At 30.8% G+C, this 11328-nt stretch overlaps 2 protein-coding genes across 2 annotated transcripts; one reads left to right on the top strand and one right to left on the bottom strand.

The window, feature by feature from the left end:
- Positions 1–473: 473 nt before the first annotated feature.
- Positions 474–2917, bottom strand: LOC9310632 (transcription factor bHLH81). The gene is made up of 5 exons (XM_002872393.2): positions 2395–2917; positions 1670–1816; positions 1399–1464; positions 910–978; positions 474–757 (listed from the first exon to the last, which is right to left on the bottom strand). The coding sequence occupies exons 1-5, from the start codon at positions 2851–2853 to the stop codon at positions 707–709; spliced, it is 792 nt and encodes a 263-aa protein (XP_002872439.1). The 5' UTR covers positions 2854–2917; the 3' UTR covers positions 474–706.
- A 6572-nt stretch (positions 2918–9489) lies between these two features.
- Positions 9490–11079, top strand: LOC110227792. Its single transcript, XM_021023401.1, has one exon. The coding sequence runs from the start codon at positions 9668–9670 to the stop codon at positions 10901–10903; it is 1236 nt and encodes a 411-aa protein (XP_020879060.1). The 5' UTR covers positions 9490–9667; the 3' UTR covers positions 10904–11079.
- Positions 11080–11328: the final 249 nt, after the last annotated feature.

Genomic DNA, 11328 nt, shown 5'->3' with positions numbered 1-11328 from the left:
CAGTTTGGTTTTGATTGATGGCTTAAACCATATTCATCTAATTGGTTTGAAAGGATTTGGAATATGTTTGATGTCTTTACACTCAGAATTGCTGACAGTACTTTCGGTAATGTGGTATGTTGATTAATTCCTTTTCGAAACTATGTGGAGCGGCTTTAGTAAGATGATTAAAGCTCCTCAAAGTCTTTTCCTTCTTTCGCTATAAGTTTTTTTCTTCATTGCAATAAACACAGAGCCGCTAGCTTGTCTTGCCCGTTCGACAAAACTCGAGCAACTCTGTCCTCGTTTGTAAACTCTATCCTTCCGGATTGGTTGCACCACAAAGCATTCTTATTCCATGATGGTTAGTAATCTAGTATTATAAGCAGCAACTATTTATTTTGAATGAGTTTTATAGATAACATCAACATCCCTAAACTTTTAAAAAATACTTTACTATAATCTTTCAAACAACATGAAAAGTAAAATAAAAATATCCTCAAAAGTCATTTCACTAATGTTATAAAGAATATATGTTTTCATTAATTTTTTTGAACTTTCTTCATTATTGTACAAAATTTTTATTTTACACCTACATCCATTTTATCAAATAATATACTTTTCAACCTGACATCCATCTAATTCGAGCAAAAAGATCATCTTTCGATTTTTTTCGATCAGATCATTGCCATTTAGCAGATATAAAACAAATCAGGAGCAAACCTTATTATTCTTCTTTTGGTATGCATGTGCACCTCTTCTGTTCTTCTGTTAACTCCTAAATTTTTCACACCAAGTAAAACAAACTCAAAATGTATAGTTCAATATTAAGAACTCTTTTTACTAAATACTTTTTTGACTAATCAATTTTACTATTGGATTCTTCTTGAAGGTTTTATGCGCACATACATATTAACTTAGATAATTTACCTGAATCTGCCTTTGAAGAACTTTCACGTATTCTACAGCTTCTTCTAACATGTCTGCAGTGTTGGTTTGCTGCAACAAAGACAAAAAGTAAACCGATATACACACAGCGTAGATTCAAGATCTTTATATATGCCAGAAACCGAAGTTATCATCAGTTGTTCATAATCTATAGAGATGAAACCAAATTCATACATATTTGATCGAGGTGACAACAATTCGAGTCGATATCAAGATCCTTCCCATTGGGTTTTAATAGTTTAAACCACAGTTTGTAAATTACTTAAGTTGCGGAGCTGAGAACCGTGTCTCTGAAGTTGCATCAAAACCATCAACAGTCATATTTAATTTGTCTTCTATACGGCTAACCTATTAACCTCTAACTTCTACACTTGATTTAAGCATATATAATCTTTGACCCATTTCTAGTCAATATTATTGTGTAAGACATTCGAGATCATCAGATTATATATACGCTGAAAAAGATATTACCTTGTCCATGTTAGGTACAAGCTCTTGTAGCTTCCTTATCCGATCACTAATCCGCGTCCTTCGTACCTACACAATGAAAGGTAGACATAAATCGCTGACCAGAACAGAACAATTCTCTGTTCAATGAAGCATACAGTGAATCATTGAACATCCGTGAATTGAAAGTAAATATAAAAGTTGTATCACTAAACTTCAACGAATTGAATTTTAAGATAAAACCACTTTATCATTAAACTTCACAAATTTAAAATAAAGATTGAATATTTTTTACCCTCTCGGCGATGCTTCGGGGATGAGTTGCACAACCGCGTTTAGCACGAACCCTAAAAGCAACAGAGTCCTCCATAAGGTTCTCCATGTTCATATCTGTCATGCCTGATACCCCGGCAGGAACTTGACCACTGCTTTGCTCTCCTTTCTACTTCCAGAAAAAAACCCGAAAAGAGGCAATCAGCACTAAGCCTGAAACCTTAATCAACATCACTCAATACATAACATAGGTTACATATATAATCCAAGTTGTGTATCAAGTATAGTAACACAATCCTAACGATGAGGAAGATCAATACATATTTACACATCAGCCACCAAAATCAACATGAACAAAGAAGTATATATCATCATGTGGCCTTATGTTCTTCTCAACAAGTTACCCTTATGAGCTTTCTTTAATGTTCACATTCACACATCAAAGCAACAGAGGCAACAACAAAAAGAGAAATAAAAACTGCCACATTTTTTTTTGGGTTAAAATAGAAACTGCAACTTGCTGAGTTTGGTTCAGAAAAACACAAGTTGTCAATTTTAAGACAAGACTGGTCTTTTCAATATCGAGAACATTAGTCAGCAATTTAACTACAATTTCAAACAACTTGACAAAACTAAAACAAGTACTAATTCAGTTAAGTCCTTCCTATTTTTGGTAAACTAAAAAACCCTAATTTTAAGAACTACTTTTGGTTGACTCAAATGATTAATAGAACATATATCTTTTACCATTTGAGAAGTAAACTCAGGAGAAGAGAAGAGTGCTTCCATTTCTCTAGACCGCTTACTTCCCGGAGAAACATCGATATTCCCCGATAAGTAATCGTAATTCGCCGGAATCCCAAAGCTCTGGATAAATCCATCAGAACCACTAAGAAAATCCGCCGGAGTACTATTCTGTCGGTGAAACCCACCTTGCTGATACAAACCTTGCTCAACCGGAATCGGGAACTCGAACGAACTACGACTTGTCGGTAAATCGTTCGAGTTCCCCGTAAGCAAATCGGTGAGACCAAGATTAGGTTTCAAAGACTCTTCTTCATCTTCCTCAAGTAAAGCCTCAAGCCAAGTCGCTGGAGCTGAACGTATCCGAGATAGTCCACTTCGACTCAGCCCTCCTCCTCCTCCTCCTCTGCCACCTCCTCCGTCATCACCACCGCCGCTACTACCGACGGATGTTGATTGCATCCCCCCTTTGGCTTTTCTCTGGTTTCAATAGACAAGACTACAAAAGTTTTTTTTCTCTTTCTTTACATTTTTTTTTTGTTTCTTGCTCTGTTTTATTTTTTTTTAACTAGATATTAACCCGCGGTACACCGCGGGTCTATATTTTCTCTAAATAAAAAAATGATTTTTTTAGAATGATCTATAGATATATGGTAAACCGCATGTCAATATTTTATAACTAAAAAATCAAAATTTAAGTTGTATTTGTTTTATTTAGTGTTTAAGATTGTATAATTGTATTTTGATCGCTAATTCTAGGATTTTACCCGTAATATACCATCCCGTATTAATATCGATCTAAATCCGTCCCACTATATAACCCCGTCCCGTGAAATTAAACATCATTTTTGTAATTTTTTTTATAAAGTTCAAATATTTCTAATATTTGAAACTTCATAAAAGTTTTAATATGACCCAAACTTCATAATTGTATTTTGATTGTTATATCTAGGATTTCACCCGTAGTATACCGTCTCATATTAATATCTTTTATAAATATTTATAATGTTTAAACTACTTATAAATTCTTATAAAATTCAAATATTTATAATATTTGAAACTTCATAAAAGTTATAATATTATAAATAATTAAAACGTTTAATAAAGTTAGACTTTTTTAAAAGTTTAAATAATTATAATATTTAATTTTTTAATAAATTTTAAATATTTGGATCCACATTTATACTATATACTATAGAAATTAGAGTTTATGAGTTTAATAAGTATACTTTAATAAGAATTATTACAGTAATAAAATTTACAATCAATTATATATGTCTTACAATTTGGATGTATGAAATTGTTGATCTCATTTGTAAGCATGAGTGGAATTCAAAACATTTGGGTTATAGTTTGTATTTTCGTTTTTTATTTTTTCTTTTAAGTTTTTTAAAAATCAATGCTATCAAACTGTAGTTATCTTATATATATATATTAAGATTATCATTAAACATGAAGATTTACCTAGAAAAAATAGGGTGAATAAAAAAAACTAACCATATGAAAGAATCTGACGTAAATTTAAAGCATATGCTCTTGATAATGGCAATCATCAATGGGTTGCTCATCTTGTATAGGATTATCTGCGCAAGACATCAAATGTTTATTAAATTCATGAATCAGAAAAATGAAAGTTCATATAACAAATAAAGATTGGAATGGGTAAGAAGAGGTATTTGTTTGATGAGTCTTCTAATCGAGTAAAACTGTGGTATTTATAGGGTAGGTAGGCATCTAGGTTTATTGTTAAGGTAGTTTGATAATATCTTGGAGAGAAAGTAGAAAATCAAAGATATTATATACAACGAAAGTTTAGGATATGTTTAAGGAAAGATTAGGAAATCGTTATATAACAAAATTTATTTGAAAAAGATTGTAAATGATTTGGTTTTGCAGAGAATCTTACAAAAAAGCTAAGCAACCATTTAAAAGGAATAGAGCCGATTAATGTGGTAATTAGTTTAGGAAATCACATTAAACCGAATTAAAAAAAATAATTATAGTCATAACTTTGTTTCTTAAAATCAAATGTTAAGAAAAATATCGAAGAGTATATAATTATGGTATCATCGTTGAGATTTTCTTGGGCGGGAATTATGGATTCAATTAGAGAAGGGAACCATATAATGGAAAGAATTTAATTAGCCATAATTATGTTTTAAAAATATTTTATTGCATAATATAAAGAGAATATAGATGATATATGGTAATTAGTTAAGATGGCATAAATATTCGAAAATCATCTCAAGATAAAGAGTAATATAGCCTATTAATATGGGAAGAAGTTAAGGAATAAGGAAACATAAATATATGTGTAATTATCTATATTAATAACGTTTTTTTGGTTAGAGATATGTAGAATTAAATGATAATTTGGTATTAATTAAATGCTATCAAATATCTCGGAGATTTTATTTTAGAAACTAATCGTGGACTAAGCAGAGATTTTTGCAAGATTCGTAAACGGAAAATCTTTAATGCTACTATTGATAAAAAAGGAATAGAACCAATTAATGTGGGAAGTAGTTAAGGAAATAAGATTAAAACGAATTGTATGTTTAATTTAGTCTTAAATGTCGTTTTTATTATAATATTCCTTAAATCTCTTATTCTAGATCCGAATAGGTTTAAACCGGGTAAAACCCGGATCCAAATGATTAAAAGCAAATAAAACCTGTAAAAATATATATGTAGATATGAGTTTAATACCATTAAATTAATCAAAGATTTGTAATCATAATTGGAAACGAATAATGCAGTAAATGCGATTTAGTAATATTGTAAAGAATATGCCATTTATGTAGAATGATTGTTGCGATTAGTTTCCAATTAGTTTTATTTTTGGGATTATAGTATCTCAAATTTTAAACTAATTTAGATTTTATTGTTTTGTTTACATAAATACGAAAATAATTTGTTCACCCACATCATAAAATATTACATCATAAAATATTACCAAAATATATATATATATATATATATATATATATATATATATATATATATATATATATTACGTAATATTAAATAAAAGATTATATAACTATTTTCATTTGATGGTGTAGACAAATTATTATTAATATTTATGTAATTTAATTACAAAAATAATTTAGAAAAATAACAAATATTACTTTTTATAACAAAACAAAATATTATTCGTAAAAACAATATTTATTATAAAAAATATTTTGAGAATCCTTTAGAAATTTAATATTAGATATTCAAATATATCAAAAACATAATTACGGATTATGTGAAGATTAGGATATATAATCTTCAAATAAACATATTTTATTATGATTTCCTTATGAATGTATATATTAATTGTTATTTTGATTTTAAATTTATTGCAATTTAAATGGGGAATTGCCTATATTTAATCTGTTATTGTAAAAGAAAAATGATGTAGCTTATTATTGGAGTATTTACACAAATTTATTAACATAATATATATATATATATATATATATATATATACTGTTAAAAAATAAATACATTTTTCTTTATAATTTCATAATATATTTATTGTTAAAATCTGGATATTTATTATGAGCATAAATATTGAAAAACGATTTTCCATTAAAATTGGCTATTTATTAGGGTCATTAATATGAAAGATTATTTACCATTAAAATAGGTAACTTCTTTGTAATTAAAGAAACATTAAACGGAATAAGTAGATGAATTAAAGACAACATGGCTTCATTTATCAGTTTGTAATTAAGACAACATCCCTAAAATTGCTTATCCAAGATCCGAACAGACTAAAACCGGGTCAAACCCGCATCCAAAAGAATTAAAGCAAAAAAGTACTGCTAAAATGTATATGTAGATTAATAATTAAATTCAATAAAAAAATTGAATTTTTTATTTCTCTGTTGTTCTTGGATTATTTTTTATTTATTTGTTTCAATAAAAAAATTGCGGCTAGTAATTAATAAAGAACCCTAACCGTCTGATTAAGATACTTTCCTAACATTTGACTTAAGATAAAGATAGTACAGAACCAAAAAGGTTAGATATGCGTCAGCGCGTAACAGAGAAACATTGCTTTAACGTCATTGTTCTCTTTTCTATCCATTTTTATGTAATAGATTATGGTTTACACCACTCGCGATGGAAGCGCGTAGATTCCACCTTCTCAGTCTGATTTCAATTTCAGGTGAACTTATTTATTAGCGACTATAAAATGTTTGAAAAATGCGACTTTTATTTAGTCGCACTGCCGTTTAGGTAAAAGAATAAAAAAACCCACACCATAAAAAAAATTTTTGGTATCTTAATTTTTATTAGATATATATGTTTATGAGGTTTGACAAAAAAATATCTTAGCAAATAAATTTTTTGATATATTTAGAAAACATATTTATGAATATTTATTGCGGTTCAATAAAAAAAACCGAATAAAAGTTTATTAAAATTTTGCTGCATATTAAATCAGAGTTTCCGGATCATTCAGATTTAAAATCAATTTAGTTTATATATATATATATATATATATATAATATGTATTTGAACCATCACCCAAAATGTTTAATCGACGTGAGACATTTATTTCACACTTATGTTCTTCACTAATTAAGTAAATTATGTCTCTTCTTTAAAATTCAATCAAAATGCAATTTTTTTTTATTAACTCAAATGTTTTAAAATATGATCGATTCGGGAAATTATGTCCATTTTTAAAAATTCATATCACAACATATGCTCAAAATAATCTAGATTTATATATGTTAGATGAACTATTTATTAATTCAAATGTCTTAAAAATGTGGTCAAAAAAGATGAGAAGAAGTATCTCTAAACTAATTAAAATAAATATTTGTGTTGACAAAATTAGAGGAGATAGAATTTTGAATATTTCCTTAAATAAATTAATTAGTTAAAATCAAAATAAAATTGATTTTTATTTCAATTATTGTAATTCTAAATTTACCATTTCTAATTGCAATTAAACTCATTGTAAACATAATTTCAATGGCAATTGAAACAATTAAGTCTATAAATTTGGACAATGGTCCAAATTTATTTCTCTTTTGATAATATAAATATGAACTGGAAAAAAATCACAATTAAAGAAAATTTTAAAGGCTAAGCAAAGCTCGTACAAACATATATACCATCCATTGAACATATATGAAATTGTTTTGGAAACAATATGTACATGTAGTCTTGTAGATACATAAAATACATATTGAAATTGGAAACTTTTATTTATTATTAGATGTTGATTTTTTATAAACGGCTAAATTTGTTATTCATCTTTGAAGGTTGAGGTCAACACATTCGTTGGAGACCCATAAGAATAAAGACATGAGAAGATGACGATGGAACATTTGATAGAAATGTAACAAATACATTTGAAGATTTTGTTCGTGAGCCAAGCTGATACATTTGTAAAAGAGACTTTTTGTTGATATTGCTATAGGTTGCAAAATCTTGAGAGTATTGAGAAAGACAAAAGATTAGCTCTCATTTTAGGTAGCTCTTGGTTCTTTTGTGGCATCTTTACATTGCTAAGATGATTGCAACAAAGTTTATAGACATTGTCATAAGTCTATTTGGAATGTCATGATTGTGAATTTTTGTGAGTTTATTTTGGCGATAATCTAGAAATTGGCGGGTACCTGCATGTATCATCAAGTTATCACTCACAATCAGATGGATACACGGAGGTTGTTAATATTGCATTGAACAATTTTTTCGATGTTTCGTTCAAAACATACTACAGCAGTGGAGTTCAGTGTTGCCTTGGGCCAAGTTCTGGTATAACAGGACTTATCATTCATCCATTAAAACAACTATTTTCCAAGTGTTATACGACCATGAACCGTCCGTGATTTCATCATACAAAGTGAGTTCTTCTAAGTATTGTGATTTGTTGGGCACAAATACTATAAAATTAGACCAAAAAAAAAAAACATATTAGTGTCTCATATTTATCACAAAAGTTTAGTCCAAGAGCAAAAATAGGCCATCATGTTTTACAGTAGACCCACAATTATATAAATAATAGTTGAACTAAATCTAGTAAAAATAGGCCATCATGTTTTACAGTAGACCCACAATTTTAGTTTTTATTTTGATAATTGAAGAAAAAAACAATCTATAACGAGAGAAATCAACAAACAAAGTTATGCAACTTGCAAATCATGCTTAATGAATGCTACTCCCTCCGTTTCACAAAGAGTATCGTTTTAAGATTTTAATCTCGTTTCATAAAGAGTGTAGTTTTGTGTTTTCAATGCAGTTTTTAAGACTAATTCTCTTTTTTATCCCTACTATTTTAGCTTTTTAATTAGAAAGAGTGTATTATTTAGTGTATTAATAAGAAATAGAAATAAAATTTGTTAACTTTTCTTAATTTGTGTGAAAAATGCTAGAACACTCTTTGTGAAACAGAGAGACTATTAAGTTGTCCATCGTTCTTGAAGTGGCCTTAGGAGATTGATCATAGGCTATTGGGGATAGTCTTACACCACACATCATACAATTCACTATTGAACTATTTATGAAGGGATCAAGTTGATTAGAAGCAAGGATCCATGCATGATATTTCTGAGGAACTATATCCTCTTTTTTACACAACAAAACCAATTGGTCAGAACTCCATTAAATACTTTATTTCAAGCATTCTCTATGGGATTAGAAAGGTTGGTGGATGTTGTTCTCATAGCCTTAGTTAAATCAACCACACTAAAATGGTTTTCCTTAGGCAATAGTTTGATAGACTTTGTTGGAACCGAAAAACCAAACCGAACCGAACCGAAAAGAGTTTCGGTTCGGTTCTCGATACTACTACATACCCGAATGGATCTCAGTAACACTATCTACTGGATATGGTTAATAACCGAACCGAACGAAACTGAACCGAATATCCATGGGTATCCAAATCGAACCGAAAATGTGTGGTCAACTCTCTACAAACCTACATTTAAGCCTAATACATTTTGTCCTAGCCTCTAACCCAATAGATTTTTGTTAATTTTTTTATAATTTGGCCCATTGTATTTTAGATAGTTGACTTACATTATTTTAGCGTTGAAATTAAAAAGATATTGTATTTTTATTAAGATATAAAAATTTAGAGTGCAATTTATTTCAATCTAGAATTCGTATCTGGTGAAATCTTAAACTAGACAAGACACCTTCGCACTTTTTTTTTCTCTCTGGCCCAACAATCGAGAAACGTCACTTGACCATCTTCTCCGGCGCCGGTATAGCTCTTGCTTGCCGGCGTCGGGACAAGTTCTTTCAAGCTTTCTTTTGTTTCACAATGATCTCCGTTTCTTCTTTTGTATGGCCATTCACTCAATCATCTAGCTTAATCTCGTGTGTTAGAATGGAGAGCGGCGTCTCATCCTCCATCGTTCACAATTCAAAAGACGCTGGTTCTCTCTCGGTATCCCTTAAAGCCTCCTCCCACCGGATCTCGTCGCTGTTAGCTACTTCTTCACCTCCCCCTAAGATTCAACCAAATCTCCCAAGTCTCGTCTTCGAGTTCTCGGGATGCTTACCGTTGGGGAGTTTCCGACCGATGCTTCTTCCGGTGAAAGAAAAGAAGATGAGCGGCAGCGCAAACCTAATTGTCGTGGGTGTCTCACGAGAGGACCCTTCTTTTCCCCAGGTGGGCTTAGGCCCTTTTTCCTTTTCCTCGAGGCCCATTTTTGAAAGGTGTGTTTCAAGTTGTTTTTTGCAAAAGTCCAGGTCTGGTCCACACCCTCTCTTGTTCTTCCTTAGTCAATTTTTGAGCCGATTCATGCCACCTATTGATCGAGGACGTCAATTGGAGCATAATCTTTCATTGTTGCTATGTTGGTTCAAGATTTATTTGAGAACCCTGCCTTTAGAACCACCTAGTTGTATTATCCATGAATTTAAAAGCTTGAAGAAGGACGGCATTATGATCCCGTCTCTAAGGAGCGGTGATTACCAAAACTTCTTCAACTTTTCATCCCCACTTCATCTGTTTACCGAGTCCAATCAATTGTTATTGCTATTTAGCATCATTAGGGATTCTCCCCTTGAATTTAAAAGCTTGAAGAAGAACGGCATTATGATCCCGTCTCTAAGGAGCGGTGATTACCGAAACTTCTTCAACTTTTCATCCCCACTTCATCTGGTTACCAAGTCCAATGAATTGCTATTGCTATTTAGCATCATCAGGAATTCTCCCCTTGAATATAAAAGCTTGAAGAAGAACGGCATTATGATCCCGTCTCCAACGAGCGGTGATTACCGAAACTTCCTCAATCCTTCATATCCGCTCCCTCTGATTTTTAAACTCAAGATCGTACCCAAAGAAATTTATATCTTTCAGGATATTCTACTTTTTGTCCCAACGTCCTCGTTGCGTTTCGTGTCGACGAACCAAGAGGCAAAGGACTTTTTCTCAACGTCACATGATCTTTTGATAGTGACTACGACAAATTTCGCCGATTTGCTCGCGGAAGTGTCTATGACACACTTTGAGGTCGCTTGTGGTATGTGGCTTGTTTGCCTCTGTCTATGACTCTCAATGGCCTATCCAATCTTTATATCTATCTTTGTTGCTAGCTTATGTTTTTCGAAGATCTTTGTAATCTTTTTCACCCTTGAAGACCTTGTAAACTCTACCCTTATGGGCTTTGATTGAATGAATACAAGTCTTGTTTGACAAAAAAAAAAAAAAAAAAAAAAAAAAAAAAAGTGCAATTTATTTAGGTTAAAAACACCATTTTCCCAATTTAAGGCCGTGAATGGTAGCTAAAAAGGAGGGACGGTTTTCCATTGCGTACTGAAAAACGCTTTATGTCACCATTCAAGTGTGTATCTCGAAATTTGCGTTTTTTAAAAAAAAAAAAAAAAAAACAGAAATGCGGTTTTGTCCAGAGGATTAAACGGTGGACCGCCTTTCAAGTTATTATGCAGTGTTTTTTTGAAAAACGCAAAAGATAA

The sequence above is a fragment of the Arabidopsis lyrata genome (genome assembly GCF_000004255.2).
Source record: "Arabidopsis lyrata subsp. lyrata unplaced genomic scaffold ARALYscaffold_6, whole genome shotgun sequence".
Classification (NCBI taxonomy): Eukaryota; Viridiplantae; Streptophyta; class Magnoliopsida; order Brassicales; family Brassicaceae; genus Arabidopsis; species Arabidopsis lyrata.
The sequence above is the reverse complement of the archived record's forward strand: the minus strand, read 5'-3'. Positions and strand labels throughout refer to the sequence as shown.